The sequence below is a fragment of the Perca flavescens genome, chromosome 19 (genome assembly GCF_004354835.1).
Source record: "Perca flavescens isolate YP-PL-M2 chromosome 19, PFLA_1.0, whole genome shotgun sequence".
NCBI lineage: Eukaryota > Metazoa > Chordata > Actinopteri > Perciformes > Percidae > Perca > Perca flavescens.
Genome location: NC_041349.1, coordinates 26,611,443 through 26,627,702, shown reverse-complemented (window position 1 = coordinate 26,627,702; position 16,260 = coordinate 26,611,443). Strand labels below are relative to the sequence as shown.

The 16,260-nt window shown below is 44.7% G+C and overlaps 1 protein-coding gene across 2 annotated transcripts; it reads left to right on the top strand.

Moving 5' to 3' along the window:
• Nucleotides 1-14,308, top strand: fxr2 (FMR1 autosomal homolog 2). Of its 2 annotated transcripts, none has more exons than XM_028564413.1 (17): nt 1-738; nt 3,581-3,633; nt 4,512-4,605; nt 5,183-5,254; nt 6,731-6,879; nt 7,118-7,211; nt 7,595-7,711; nt 7,878-8,048; nt 8,164-8,242; nt 8,390-8,499; nt 9,332-9,418; nt 11,584-11,803; nt 11,928-12,107; nt 12,600-12,794; nt 12,944-13,051; nt 13,290-13,378; nt 13,958-14,308. In XM_028564413.1, the coding sequence occupies exons 1-17, from the start codon at nt 688-690 to the stop codon at nt 14,066-14,068; spliced, it is 1,980 nt and encodes a 659-aa protein (XP_028420214.1). In that variant the 5' UTR covers nt 1-687; the 3' UTR covers nt 14,069-14,308. The 2 variants fall into 2 exon arrangements, with proteins under 2 accessions (XP_028420214.1, XP_028420213.1); XM_028564412.1 differs by having other exon boundaries at nt 8,390-8,547.
• The last annotated feature ends 1,952 nt before the right edge of the window (nt 14,309-16,260 follow it).

Below are 16,260 nucleotides of genomic sequence, written 5' to 3'. Positions count from 1 at the left end.
ATTCAGTCCCACTCTGATTCACTCTATCGGCGTGTGTTTGTGGGGACGGGTAGTTGGAGTAAGAAGTCGCCGGGCGGCAGTGCATCTCAAACGCTTTTTGGGATAGAAACGCCGCTGAAATTTGCACCACAGACTGAAGAAACGACCCCCGGTGACGACTTCTGTGAAATTATTCAACGCACCGACTGCGCCACACGCACAACCAACAAACGCAGCCAGGCTATCAGGCTATCAAATGTTAGCCAGCTAGCATCCCTGAAAACTGACGGGATCAAGGTGTTGATAGCTAGCCTCCCAGCTCCATTAGCTAGCATCCTTCTGCCGTAGCATCATTAGCTTGATTTTCCTTCTCGCGCACGTCAGGACTTCACCATTGCTCGTGGCGGTGCCTTTCAGCTTGCGGGCACCAAATCCCACATCCACACAAAAAAAGACAACTAGCTGTTTCTACCTAACGGCAGCTACTGCTGGAAAAGACAACGTCTGCGTTGCATTAGTTGGCACCATCACACCCATCTCCCCAACCCCTTCACCTCTGCCCCTCTCCCTCCACCCGAAACACTGGAAATCCACAAGCGGCCGGAGAGCGGCGAAGGGCCGGCGAAGCTGGGGGTGCCACCGTTACCGGACTCGCCGGGAGTCGTAACGGCTACAGACAAGCTCAACTGTGGGGACCTGTCGACAAGTATGGACGGGCTGGCCGTGGAAGTTCGCGGCTCGAATGGGGCCTTCTACAAGGTAACCTGGTTACAGTCGTACTTTCTACTTGTCCCAGTTAAAAGTTTTGTTTAATGAATAACTGTTTTCGTTCTCCTGTGCACGGCCATAGCCAGACATTAACTATTTAATTATGGTTAGCTAAGGTCCAGTTGTGACAAACAGGGATGGTTTTGCGTCCCATTAGGGTTGGCCATTGTGGGGGTGAGTAGCTAGCTCCAGCTAGCTGTTGAGCTAGGCACACTTGTCATCACTATGGCCTGTATTTGGTCGTTTTTACCAAATGTCAATATGAATACAGGCCATACCGTTGGAACCAGATTGCCATCATTTTGACATGACATACAGTGTTTCTCAGAGCATATAGCTGTGTCTTGAAATGTTGAATTCAGGCGTTTAATACCAAAGCGAGCTGCTAATCAGACAAGCTCTAGTGCAGTTCATGCTTACATGCACTGAGATGCTACATCAGAGCTCACACAATTCCTATTTGTTTTGTCCCCTAACCCACGTTGCAGCATCACAAATGAACATCAGGTCATATGTGTATGTTGCTTTGACAAGGAAGGAGCTACAGTCAGTTTCTGTTTCATTTCTGCCTCATTTTCAAAAGAAAGTTTTGTATGCAGACACATGACATGAAGGATTTGTTCCTTCTGTGTCATAGCTTGTTTTCAAACATCACATTAAGATGCCAAACCAGTGACTTCAAATTGAAATAAATAAATTAATTTTATTAAATGTCAATGTTTTTGTTGGTCAGTCATACGGATTTGGGTCTTGGTGAACATTGTCGCTTCTGATATAATTTGGGATTTAATGGAATCTTAGTCTTAACCTTTGTGACATCTCTTATTTGATTGCTTTCAGTTGAATTCCTCCATGTGCTCTTCTAGTCTCTGTCTTTGGGGGTTCAGATGGTCAAGCGAACACATGGCGGTTTAGAGATGAGCCTATATTTACTCTCCTCATGGCGCTTCACCTGTCGTCCTGTTTTACAGGGTGACAGTTTGACTCTGGCATGAATGAACACTTCCACTCCTCTCTATTACGTTCATTATCTCTCACAGCTCTCATTTCGTGGACGAGATGGACACCTGTTATGCCCCTGTAAAACACTTTGCAACGTATTCCTGTGAAAAGCGCTTCATACATCATTTTTACTTTCTTACTCTTAACTGTGTTAAGGACATTCTAAATGTCACATTCCAGTAGCAATGTTGTGCGATTTGTAAAGTCTGCATCTGTTGCAGAAGAAATCACACACCAGGATAGCAGTTTAAATCCTAAATGAAGATTTAAACAGTTTTTCTATTGTGTTAACTGAGAGATTCTCCACATTAGTTTCTTTTTGGCTGAATAATTTGCATCGATTTTTGCACATTTATGTTATCATAAGCAGGCAGGTCAAATGAGTATATCTAAACACAATAACTTCCTGTGTGAAAAAGAATTATCCCATCTAATCCATTTCTGCGAGAGAGGAAGGTTGCAAACCTCCTGTGGTCTAAAAGGTCTTGCTCGCCACATGGACTTGCAGGACGAAGGGACGTCATTACGAAGCTGCCTGTGACGCCTCTCTGCCCCCACCTTTCCACCAGTCACGTCGTAGTAGAAGGAGGGCTTGTCTGCCCTTTGACCTGGCCGTACTTGGAGGAAGCAATACTCAACCTGACATAACATGCACATGCAACTGTCTCCTAATGGGACTTTTAGAAATGGGGAGGATGAGGGCTTTATTTTCTTTTTCTCAGTCAGACCTTTTGTCATTGCTGGCTTCTTCTCAAGAAGCTAGTCAGGTCTAGTGCCACAGGGATCCTGCAGTGTGAGAGGCAGATGCTAACCATTCATTTAGATACAGAGGCATGTTTTGACCATTAATTAGGACCATCTCAGAACAGCAGGTGGTGATTGGTAATCAGACTTGTAGTCAGTGGAATGCTTAAGGGATGTAAAAGGGTGTAAAATGTAAAAAAAAAAAAAAAAAAAATCCCAATGTGTGTCACACACACATTGCCCCATGATCCAGGCTGAAACCCTAGCCAGCACTTGCAGTGCAAAGGCAGCATCTTCCCAGCAGGTGAATCCACCCCCCCCCACACACACACACACACACACACACACACACACACACACACACACACACACACACACCCCCACCAACGCATGGTTGCACGTAACTGCCTGACCTCTCTGTCCCATATACGGTAGTGTCACACTGGGAGACATGCCACACCCACCACTTTCCTCCCGTCTCGTCATTGCTTAGTGGCGGGGGTGTTGTTGGTCAAAGGTTTATGGCATGATGAGATTTATGGATGGTCATCATGATGATGATGATGATGGACAAGTAACATGTTTAAGGGATCGCTCTCGTAGTCGTTGTCTCTGGGCTATCGCATAATATGTCCATATAGGCTAGGCTGACCGAATGCCTACCTTCCCTATACCTATATAAATGTGCCCTCAAGAACATGCCGCTTGTAAAACTAGTATTCAAACGTGCAAGAAAACTAATGCATTTTAATTCTGTTTGTCTGTGAGTATGTGTGTGAGGGAAATTTCCAGGCTGTCTGTGCTGTCAGGAGGAGTCAGTGTTCATAGTCACGTTATCCAGCACAGACTTCACAGCCAGAGAATTGTGTCAGTGATGTGATGTCTTGGCTCCCGAAAAGCCCTAGATGCTGTTTTTTCAGCAACAGTCACAGTGTTGGTCTTGCATGGCTTACAAGTCAGCTGTCTGTGTTGTTTACATGCAAAATCAAACGCTCCCAACCCCTCCTCTCATCACCGTCTGTCCTGTGCATTCGTGGGAATAAATTGCTCTCTCTCTTTTCTCTCTCTCTCTCTGCTTTTCTTTTAGGGTTACATCAAAGATGTCCACGAAGACTCGCTCACAATTGTTTTTGAAAACAAGTACGTTTCCCGTTTCTATGAACCTCTCCTGTATGTCTACTTTATGATAAATAGTCCATGAATTGTAGTAACAGAGTTACTACGACTGCTCACGTCTGGCGCTTTACCCAGGCGTTCAGAAATTGGCCTCTTCAGCACCTGTGCTTGGCACGCAGCTGCCCATACATGTCTCCGTTTTTTTTAAATTTTTTTTTTACCTCCTGCTCTGATCCCTCCCACCCTTGCCATCCTGATAGCATGCTTTCCTATACTCCTAGTCCCACCTACTGTCCCTTTCCACTACCCGCCCATCCCCCTGGTCCCTCTTTATCTACTCCGCTCATAGTGTAGAGCAGGGTGCCCCTAAAAATAGTGACCCAAGGTATGCAGGGTGGGAGGAGTGCCCCCCCTCCCCCTTCTCCTTTTACTTTCTCTGAGCACATGGAGTGGTTGGAGTAGCTGGTTGTATAAGATAGTGAATGAATGAGACTTTTTTTTTTTTTTTTTTTTTTTTTTTGGTCTTAAATGGCAGTTATAATTCTCTTAAATCTAAATTATTTTTTATATCTAAAGTTCTTGGCTAAGTTCTTATTTCATGTAAAAGGACATCCTACAATGAACATAGTCACTCACTGTCCAGACGCAGTTCCACAAACTTCCTCATTAAACATAACGACCCATTTTAATTATAATTATGTCTGTTTAATGTGCTGCACACAACTGAGTGGGTAATACACCCAGGTCAACACAATCCCAATATGACACTAGGTAAAAAAGAGCTTGAGCTAGACTTGCTTGAGCTATGCAACAGCATTTTATTTCATTTCTTTTATTTTACCTGTGGTTGTTAAGCTGACGAGTGTTTTTTTGTGTGTATTGTTTCTGTTTTCTTGCCATAGCTGGCAGCCAGAGAGACAGTTGCCCTTCAGCGACGTGCGGTTGCCTCCTCCGGCCGACTACCACAAGGAAATCGGCGAAGGAGAGGAGGTGGAGGTAAGGCCTGCCCTTTGTGTCTCCATGACTCCGCTCATCCAACTGACTTTTCGCTAACTCCATATCTCAAGGCCTCTGTGTCTTTTTACCTCAGTGTTTCCTTTAGGATTTGTTTTAGCAGTGGGGGCAGGTCTGTCCGAACATGGAAACGCTGCTTCACCAGAAGAATCATTATTGGCTAGTATTGACTTGTGACTGACATTTCTAGGACGTCAATGTGAACTCTAAATTGGGATTATTTATTTTGTTAAATGAAATGATCTACCGTTCTGTCCTTAAGTATTTGTCTTACTGTAAAATGTCTACCAGTATGTGGCTGCTTATAAGCTGTTTTTAAATCTGTGCTTTTGGGCAGCAGATTAAACTATCCAACAATATTTTCTCCATGTCACACACAACACTAGTTAGTTGTACAGTATGCATCCTGTCTGCTTTTTGCAGCCATGTCCACGTCCACTGTCATCACATCTGGCTTTCCATTACAAACCGCTTGAAGCACACTTAACGGGTGTAATAGTGGTAGTTTGTAGTTGTTTTTTTTTGTCTCTGGCTCAGCTGTCAATCACTCTCCTCACAGGTTTACTCGAGGGCCAACGAACAGGAGCCATGTGGCTGGTGGCTGGCCCGAGTCCGAATGATGAAGGGAGAGGTAAGTGTTTTTTTTTGGTTTTTTTAAATGAGATAGACAATTGGTAAAAGATAGAAGAAGCGAACTTTATCGCCAAATGCTTTCATCGCTGATGCACATGAAAACCGAGCATATTCTTTTTCCTTTGGAGGCGCGTTTGTCTTTAGGTTTTTTTTTTTGTTTTTTTTAAATCTCCTTTCAACCTCTGCATGTGTCCATTAGTTCAAACAACATAGTCACACAACAGTAAATTACGCAGAACGGCATGATGTTGTTTAGTTGTCTTGTCGTAAACCACAGCAAAATCCGGTCTAATTTGCCAAATCTTCACGGTGCCTTGAACGATGTGGAAACACCAATGCGCTTGAAGACATTGTTAGTTTCTGAGTTTTAGCTCCTTGGGCTTTCAAATTCCTGGAGCCATTTAGTTGGAACAGGGCTAATATAGTTAAGAAGGCGATACCTTGAGTCAATGATGAGATCCAGCTAGGCCAGCTTCCTCTGTATCTCACTGTGGTAATAATTAGTAATAGAGGCGAAGCAGCTCTTCGCTTTTACTTTGACATCAGTGTTTTGTGGTACTGCCAGTAACTGTTTATTGAGCTTTAAGTACTGCCGTATGTCGAGTGAATACAGGCGGCCCGTAGGAAGATAAGCACTGCTGGGTAATGAGCTCAAAGAGCCAGTATGTCCTGATGTGATCTGACACTGTACCTTCGCATTATATTTCCCATACACCCTGTGCTTTTTCTTTGCGCTGACTTCTTGTGACAAAATGGATTTGCACCAGGCACAGTTGGCTTATTTTGACGTGTTTTTTTTTTTTCTTCTTCTTCTTTTTTTTAAGTTTCAAATAACCAAGAACCAGAGTTGGCTCTTGGTCACCAGTACGAGTGGCGGGGTGAATAGTGGGTCAGTGTGATTATGGAAAGGACAGCGTTTGTAATGCTCCTGTGCCAGGGGTGTTGCTGCCGGCGTAGTGCTGTTATTTGGAGCCGTCTGATAAGAGCCTACAGGAATGTCTAGCATTGACTGATGGCTTTAATTCTGTGAGCATGGCGTGTGCAGTGTTCATCTCACTGCCTCACTCTCTCTTATGGTTCCCCTTTTTCTTTCTCGTCATTTATTTCTTTCTTTTTTTATCTCTCTCTGTTACAGTCTTTGTTCCATCATTGAAACAGATTAAACCAGGAAAGGAATGTAGTATAGCTTCACTTAATAAATAAATGACGTTATAGATTTAATGTACAGTATTATTCATGTGAAGCATAATTTCTTAATTTGAGAAAGCGGACATCCGTTATCTTTATATTTTACAGCTGATTCCGAATTTGGAACTGGATTGAATACAGCAGTTCTGCTCTGTATATAGCGTGGCATGTTTTTTTTTTTTTTTTTTTTCCAGTTCACATTGTTTATCTGAGCTCTCAAACTTTCATGTGTCTGACATTTTGGGTGACATTATTACAAATCTCTATCTCTTGTGCTGTTTTTCAGTTCTACGTGATTGAGTACGCGGCATGCGACGCCACATACAACGAGATTGTCACGGCAGAGCGCATCAGGCCCCTCAATCCAAACAGCCCTTCCTCTCGAAACTCCTTCCACAAGGTCCCCATCCCTGTCCCCGAAGACCTGAGGGACATGTGAGTGTCCTTACATTGTCAAGATTTCTTTGAATTAACATCAGCATTGCGGCAACTTAATACCTGGGCATTTTTCTTGAGTATATGAATGGATGATTCTACAGGTCGAAACAGCGTTCTCTGAATGTTCAGCTATTAATCGCAAGTTGTCTCAGTGAGCGGTGATGTTTATAATGGCCCACTGCTGGCAAATGAATAACGAGGCTGACTCTCCTGTGGATTGTTTTCTCATCGACAGCTGTGAAAATGACAACATTCACAAAGAGTTCAGGAAAGCTATCGGAGCCAACTGCATCTTCTACAGCGCCCAAACACACGAACTCATTGTGCTGGTTAGTACTCGGAATACACACTTCAGCTGGGTCTTAACTCGCCAACAAGTGAATGGACTTGTTACATATCCACAGATGAGGAACTAATACAAAGGAGCTGTAGTCGATCTCACGTAAAACTTTGAAAGGAATGTTTTGGGGGTATTGTTTAGATACTAAGGTGTAGATTTGAATCCAGCTCATGCCCCGTAGCTTGCCTCCTCTTCCTGCCTCTCTTAGGCGTTCTGTTTTCAGACAAAAGAAATCCAATGACAAAAGTCTGAATCCACATTTTTGACAACTTTGTCAGTATTAACGAATCCTTTTTAATATGCTCATATTCACAAGCCCTGACAGAACAAATGTTGATAAACTGTAACGAATCTCTTTTTGGTCATCCGCAGTCTACAAATGAAACCACAGTAAAGCGTGCGACTCTTCTGAGTGACATGCATTTCCGCAGCATCCGTACCAAGCTTATGCTAATGTCCCGCAACGAAGAAGCCACCAAACATTTGGAGGTGAGCCTACTCTTTTTGCAAACATCCTGTCAAATACACACTTAATTTTGCCTGTACGTGTGTGTGTGTGTGGATATTTGTCACTAAAACCTAAGAAGCCCCAGCCAACCATTTTGGCTCGGTTTACACGATTGCAAACAAACCACCTACGCGTTTCCCCTCCCAGACAAGTAAGCAGTTAGCGTCGGCATACCAGGAGGAGGTGAGGGTCAGGGAGGACCTGATGGGCCTGGCCATCGGCTCCCACGGTGCCAACATCCAGCAGGCGCGGAAGGTACCTGGTGTCACGGCGATTGAGTTGGAGGAGGAGAGCTGCACGTTCAGGATCTACGGAGAGGTACGCTGCTCGATGAGCTCGTGTGCCGTTGCATGTCCTTGCTATGTCCGTTCTTGTCCCGATGTGTGGCAAGACGAAGTGTAATTTGGTCTGATGTTTTGTCTTTTTGTTACAGTCCCCAGAGGCAGTAAAACAGGCTAGAGAGTATCTTGAGTTCACAGAAGACTACTTTCAGGTACCCAGGAACCTCGTAGGTGAGTGAGCTACATTCCCGAGGGAGCTCAATTTTGTTGGTGACAGCATTCCACTTCACATACTCATTATCACAACACACACATGCACTCTTGTTATTATCGTGACATTGTTTTTTTTTTTTACCCCCGCCCCCCCAAAATGCACAGGCAAAGTCATCGGCAAGAACGGCAAAGTCATTCAGGAGATTGTGGACAAGTCGGGCGTCGTCCGCGTCAGGATTGAGGGAGACAACGACAAAAAGCTTCCCCGTGAGGAGGTAGGCAGGCAGGGGGCAGGCAGGGACGACACTGCCAGCAGCAAAGAGGTGAATGGACCGCGCGGCTGGCCTCCCAGTCCCCCCATAACCACCCCCCTGAAAAGCAAAGATTATTAGCTGCAGCGGAGTGTAGAAATGTGCCGTCTGCTTTGACACCGTTCCGTTCTGCTGCTTTGTCTCTCTTTGTTTTGTCACTAGCACTTGTGTTTCCATTGCTGTCAATACACACAGCCCACTGCACAGCATATGTCAGTTACGGTGGCTGTGTGTGGGCACTTACCTGTCTGTCGTCTCTGATGGGTTTATATGTTTCTGTTGAGTGTGCTTCCTGTGATTTATTTATTTTATTTTTATTTATTTATTTTTAAGCATACTAATCTTTCCAGGAATGGTAAATTATAAATGGTAATTCAACACCTTAAATGTTGTTTTTTTATCCCCGATAATAGCGCTCATTGTTTATAGCGATGATTCAATTTTATTCATTGCATCAAATCATAACAAGAGTTATCTCAAGACACTTTGCAGATGGAGTAGGTCTAGACCACACTCTTATCATTTTACAAAGACCCAACAGCTTCCCACGAGCAAGCTTTGGGTGCAACAGTGGCGAGGGACAACTTCCTTTTAGGCAGAAACCTCGGACAGACCCTGACTCTTTGTGGGCGGCATCTGTCACTGCTGCTTTGTAGACAGACACTGATATCTGATATAGATATACAGATATAGAGAAATATTATTCAGAATTCTAGCATGATGATTATCTGTTTGTTTTTTTTTGTTTTTTTTAAAGCCACTCAACTCTTCATCTAACCTCTCTGTGTTTGACCAGGGCATGGTTCCCTTCGTGTTTGTGGGAACTAAAGAGAACATCAGCAATGCTCAGGCTCTGTTGGAGTACCACGTGTCCTATCTCCAGGTTAGTCGATCCTCCACGTTCACCAGTAGATGGAGGCACTTGCCTTTTTCTTTCTGTTCTATCGCTCAAAAACACGTGTGTTTACTGCATTTCTGTCGGCTGCACCCGTTTTTACTCTGACTTTGATTCCGTGAAAGGTGTTTTTTTTTTTTTTTTTTTTTGCTCAGAATGTCGAGGAAACGTGTTTCTCAGAAGCCCTTGTCCTTTATGTGACATGTGGGGTAAGGACAGGGTGCTGTTGGGAGATGTGGGCGTATGTGCAGGGTCCTTTCATATTGGTCACCTGTTGCCCTCCTGTCCTGCACCACATGTGGAAAGCTGCTTAGAGCACCTCGTTTTGCCCTTACCTCATGTGCTTTTATAAATAGCCCCTCTCTCTGGGATGGGGTGAAGGGTACGCATGAGTTTAGATTACCAGCTATCTGGACCCTCAGCTTCCAAGAATAACACCAAACCCTTGCCCTGCATCCCTTCCTTCACGCCCCTCCCTGGAGGTTCAGCTGTTGTTGGTGGAGGCAGCTGTCGCACTGTGAAGTGAGACACCCCCCCCCCCTCCTCCTCCTCCAAATAAGCCACCACTAAACCACCAAAAGAAACTGCTGTCATTGCACTGCTGCCATTAGACGCCAAAGCCCACCCCTCTCTTCTACGAAGACGGCATGACTTTTTTTGAAATTGTCATATTCTCCCAAAAAAAAAAAAAAAAAAAAAATATATATTTTTTTTTTTTTTTTTTTTTTTTAAAGATGTCATTTAAGTGTCCGCAAACATAAAGCGATCCATTTAACTTGATCCTGGCTGTAACTCTGTGCTGTGAGCGAGAGCATTGGTTGCACACGGGTGTTACGGTGGTTCAGGGGATCTCCGGCAAAATGATACTGCGTAGCTGGAGAATTGTGGGAAGGACCGTTTAACTCCCTCAAAGCACATCCAGAACATTTCAGCCGTTTCCTACCAATAAGCCCTTTCCCAGCCTTGATCACTACAACTAGTACGTTTTAATCACTTGTAATCAAATCAGCCATCTGATAACACTGGTAGGTGTGCTGTCTAAATGGTTATTTTCTGGCTTTTTGCTGGGTTGCCCACAGTCCCATCTGGTTGGAACACTGAACTTTAAGCATTACTGCCACTTAGTGGTAGAGTGATAGACTTAATAACAAAGAAGACACAAAGCCTTCTGTTATTTTTGATGGTTGCTAGAATCTGGATAATGTTTTTAGTGCAGAGCCACAACAGCCACTATATGCGACATGCAGGACAGGAGGGGACTTTTATTTTCGTGTGTGTGGAATTAACTGTAGTCCACTCTATGTGTGCAATAACGGCCAGAACAGCTCCATTGTTTTACACATTGGTCTAAATTAACAATTCCAATCAAATTGTAATCAAAATTAATTTAAAATGAAATGTGTACATATTGTAAAGCGTGACAGTAGGACACTGTTTACTGCATTTGCAATTCATTTGATTACTTTATGAGATTTTACATATGATTGTTACATATATGGTGCTAAAAAAATGTTTGTAAAGTTGATTTGAAATATAAAGCTTAACCCTAATTTGCTTTCGTTGGCTGTATAAAGACTGTAAAGATCACGTTTTCTCTTAAAAAGCAGTCAATATGATTTCCAAAAGTGTACAGCAACCCTGAATAATAGTTTTTCCCCACCATGCTTACAATCAAAACTCATCCATTATCCTTGCTTAAGTCATAGCAGTTTTTTTTTTTTTTTTTTTGGTCCCCACACGTGGATTTAAATAGCAGCATGTGTGCTTTGTTTGGAGTTGACCTGATAATACCTGATGGTCAGATGGTCTGCATGTGATGGGATATCTTTTGGCACGCTGCGCCGGTCACCTCGACATGTTTCACCAAATGTTGGACGATGCAATATGTCCTACATGGCATTGGTCAGACAGTAGTGACTCACTTTTAACTTTTTTTTTTTTTTTTTTTTTTTTTTTTTTTTTAAAGGCAGTTTATTTAGGTGCTTTTTATTTTTCCATGCATTTGACTATTAGGCGTACGCCGAAGTGTATAGTATAATGGGATGCAGGGAGGAATGGGCATTTTGTTGAAACATTTCAATAAACCACGTGCTGAGGAACAGGCTTTGAAGTGTACACTATCTCCTAACTGTCTCGTCGTCCCCTTCCTGCAGGAAGTGGAGCAGCTGCGCCTAGAGCGTCTCCAGATTGACGAGCAGCTCCGTCAGATTGGGGTCGGGTACCGCGCGCCCCCTAGTCGAACCGGGGGCCCTGGTGTTGAACGGGAGAAAGGCTACCTGACAGATGACAGCAGCAACTCGCTCCACACCTCTCGCACCTATGGGGGCCGCGGCAGAGGGCGTAGGCCCTCCAACAGCCAGTACTCTGGATATGGTGAGAATGAAGGAGCTGAAGCATGGTTTCTGTTGGACACATTGGAGAGTAATGTAGACAATAAAAATGAAAAAGAAAAAACAATTCTGTCATTTAAAACGTCTTACTTGTCTGCTTGATCCAGGCACAAACTCTGAACTGTCCAATGCCTCCGAGTCCGAGGACCTTGGCGAGCGAGACCAGAGGCCCCGTGGCATAGGCGGCGACGAGAGAGGCTCCCGACGGGGGGGCAGGGGCCGAGGCTCTAACCCAGGACGAGGCCGCGGAGGGCCAGCATCCAAGCCTTCCAACTCCATCAGCGCAGGTAGTTAAAGCCCGTGTTTAGGTTACCAGCCAACCAGGGCCTTGCATTTCAACCTTTACCGAGGAAGCTCGGCTACCACCACACCAAATCCTGTTCTCAATTTAACATTTCGTCGTTGCGTACATTTGTGTAAAGGGCTGCACCCCCTTTATGCTGTATTTAAAGGAGAATTCCGCTCGATTTCAACACGTAGCTCTGTTGTTGGTACATTTGGAGTGCTGTCAGTATCGAGAAAAACGAAAACAATCGGTGCTGCCTACACCGTGTTATCCTCCTGCTAGCGTTAGCACCCAGGAGGCTGAAACAGGGCAAGTTTTAAAACGTGCTTTTAGCCTCTTAACATGTTCGAAATGTCATTAAAAGTGCCTACTGCTGTTAAGGGATTCCTTCTGCGTGTACAAAGTGAATCTGACTGCAGTAGTATGTGAACGAAATGCATGAAAGTTGCAAGTTGTAGTTGCGATTCTAATTTCTAATCTGTGGCATATCCAGTGCTGAGGGACCCAGACAGTAACCCATACTCCCTGCTGGAGGGTGAGGGCGAGCTGGCCGACGCAGACGTCAGCGAAGGCATGGGAGGAGATCGCCGCAGACGCTCCCGACGCCGCCGCAACGACCAGGAGCCCAGCGTGATGGACGCTGCCGCCGAGTCGGACGGCCAGGCCGGCCCCAGCGAGAACGGCCTGGGTGAGAGCTTTTCTCGTCTCTGTTGCATAATCGTTTGTGAACCAGAAACGTTTTTGCCGTGGCTCAAAGTAGGAATGCACCGCCACGTTGTAAATCTCTGCAGGCTGTGACTGTTATTTATATTTTTTTTTTCCTCATTTGACGGTCAGATGAAGAAGCGCGACCTCAGCGCCGCAACCGAAGCCGCCGCCGCCGTAACCGTGGCAACCGCCCCGAGGGAGGTTCAGCAAGCCGTGACAGACAGCCCGCTGAAAGTGGTGAGTCGCCATGTTTTACAAGTCAACGGTTTCCTCTTCAGAATGACCAGGATATCGTCTTTCAAAATCCTCTTTGGTCATGCTTGATTGTCTTTGGTATTTATAGTTGGTTTTAGTTTTTTAGGGCTACAGGGTTGCTGATGGAACATCTTGAAGTACTACCAGGGCCTGGTGTACTGTATGTACAATGTAGCTCCCAGCAATCGTTCTAGCTAACCATTTTTTTTAATGTTTTCAGTGACTGTTGCTGACTACATATCCCGTGCCGAGTCCCAGAGCAGACAGAACCTGCCCCAGAAGGAAAACCACGCTGGCCCCGAGCCCAAGGTACAGGCAGAAACCCACATTTGACCCCGGCCTTAGACTGGTTACACACTGCTGGCGTGGCGTGAGCGTGGCGTTTCTGTTGCGCAGATTTTTCGATGCCTTTACACACCAGAAACATTTCTGACGCGGTACTGCTGCTGCTAGCCTTGTCCGTACACATGGATGTTTCCCATTGATAAAATGAAATACCATGTTAAACATAAATATATATACTGATCTGATTACAGCAAAGACAATGTCGGCAGTATTGACAGCAAAATAGGCTACAGAACATTTAGTTTTTTTATTAATATGCATTTGTATCTATGACATAAACATTTTTTTTATTCTATTTTGCCTGGAAACGCTTCCAACACACTCGCGTGAAAAATAGGCGTTGGTTCTATTTCTAGCAGGCCCGCGTCTCACGCAGGCAGTGTGGAAGCTCTGACCTGTTAACATGGGAGCCGAAATAAAAACGGACACGCCACGTGGCTGACAAGCTTGTGCGACGCGTACAGTGTGTAACCGGCCTTAGTTTTCTTGATTATAAATCCGATTGTTGGTCCATTCTCACCTTTTGCCTCCCCCCCCCCACAGGAGAACGGGACCAGCGCCACAAAGGACGAGCGAACACCCTCCAAGGGTTCCCCCAGCAAAGGCAAGACCGCGGCCAGCGAGACCCTGACCTTGGTCAACGGGGTCTCGTAAAGAGACGGCCCCAGTCCCTCGCGAACCCAAGTCTAGAGCAAGACTCCATGGCAAACTCTGTCCCTGCTTGCATTAACTTAAACCTTAAACAGATGAGTGAAAAAGTACCTGACAAAATACCTGAAATCATACTACGAGAGTGAAAAAGTACAAAAAAACGACAAACGCATCTACTTAAAAACACACGTTAACGGTGTATGCTATCCTATCTATCAGTACTTAGTGCTTATTTAAAAAAAATACAAAAAAAAAAAAAAACTAGCTTGCCAAAAAAGAGCTGGTGGATGTGACTTGATTTTTAAAAATACTGAAATACGAGAAAACAGGACGAGACTATTTTTTTGTTTGTTTTTTGAAACAGTTGTCTTTATTTGTGTCTTTTATTTTTATTTTTTTTGGTTATGTTAATTTTGTTCATTGTTTATCACTGGTTTGGACTCGGCGGTCGCTCTCTCAACCAAAACAGACGCGTCTCTTAGCAGTGTTAAAGTACCGACTAGAGAGATGTAAGCTGTTAGGGAGTGGACAGTCCAATAGCTTATGTGACGCGACGTTCGCACACTGAACCTGGGAGTGGAGGCAGACAGACAGATTGGAATATTGATAGACATTGTGCCTTGAATTTGAAAAAAAAAAAAAAAAAAAAAAAAAAAAAAAAAAAAAAACTTGAGTTTTCCATTTAGGTTTGTTTTTGTTTCCAAAGAGGAAGAAAAGACAGAAAGGTGGTCTTCCAGGGTTTTTTTTTTTTTTTTTCCTCGGTTCCAAGAAGAGAACAGACCTGTGAGGGAGTGATTTGTAAAAATGAGTGAAAAGAGGATACAGAAAAGGCGGGAAGTGGCTGGCCAACATGAGGGGTGGGTGGGGGAAGAAGAAAGAAGTCCGGTGCCAAACACGAAATTCAAGGCGCCTGTTCTCATTCCGAGTAGAATGGACGGCGTAGGGGGGTCAGTGCGCGCGTGTACGTACGTGCGTGCGTACGTATGTGTGTGTTTGTGTGTGCACAGTTGCGATATTTGGCAACCACAAAACAAAAACTGGGAGAGGTGACGACAACAACAAAAAAAACGTAACGCAGCCCTGGGCGGGTCGCACGGTGAGGCATCTCTATTTATCAACAGGCCTAAAGGGGGGGTCTTCCTCCTCCTACCTGTTCTAGGCCTTGTAAACAGGACAAGCTGAGACCAGACAGACGGCAAACTTGAACTATAGATTTAGACTTTAAAAGAAGAAAAATAAACTATACCGTGCCTCTTTCTCTGTGTCGGAAGAGGAGTAGGGGAGGAGGAGGGGGGGGCAGCGGTGCTAGCTTCCAGCCACACTTGTGTCTTGATAAACCACTGCAGCACACAGCTCCGAATGCACACAAGGGCGAACCACCTTTCCGGGGACAGGTGCTGCTAGTGGGGGGGGTGGGTGGGTGGGTGGGTGGGGGGGGAGAGGGAGAGGGAGAACGGCCTGGAAACTGCGGACTGGGATCGGGACAGCTTCAAATGACCTGAGAAGCCACGCATGACACACAGGCTCACACTCGCAGGATACATACGATAGGTATACACGGCAGGGGCCGCGCGCTAGTCGGCGCGGTCGCCTCACGTACGGCGTAAAGTAGAGGACCGCAACAGGGAAGACAAAAAAACAAAAAAAAACAACAAAAAAAACAAAACAACCAACTGAACAAAACAAGCGCGGTGTCTGTCTTGTTCCTAGCAGTTTGGGGGTTGGCAAAACGGAGTAAGAGAGGGACTCGAAACCTCCCGTGGCTCTCTGCTCATACTGTTACTGTTGTCTTGGTTACCGCTACTCAAGTTCATTTTTGTTGCTATATTTCCACATCTTTAGAAAATTATGAAATAAAAAATGGAAGTGAAATCAACCTCTTCTCTGGAGACGAACTTTGATTTCTCTTGTCTTGTGAGTTTGCAGTCTATTTTTCTAACGTGCATGGCGTTCTAGTTAGCGAGTATAGGTGGCGCCTGTCCCGTGCATGAGGAGAGGCTGTTATTAATCTGACTTACAAAGCCATTATTTCATTCACTAGAATTGCTGCTAATGTACACATTGAATGTCCAACTAACGTAGAAGCTCTACCTAGGAGAGAGTCAGACTATTTGTGACTTAAAAAAAATAAATAAAAAAAAAAAAAAAAAAAAAAAATCCTCCCGCCACTCATCTGCCCAGAACGCCCCAAGTTT

Excerpts from the sequence above, each read along its gene's own strand:
- fxr2 (XM_028564412.1), top strand. The coding sequence starts at position 688 with ATGGACGGGCTGGCCGTGGAAGTTCGCGGCTCGAATGGGGCCTTCTAC. Across the intron at positions 11,804-11,927 it reads CAGCCAGTACTCTGGATATG|GCACAAACTCTGAACTGTCC; the intron begins GTGAGAATGAAG and ends TGCTTGATCCAG. Across the intron at positions 12,795-12,943 it reads CCCCAGCGAGAACGGCCTGG|ATGAAGAAGCGCGACCTCAG; the intron begins GTGAGAGCTTTT and ends TTTGACGGTCAG.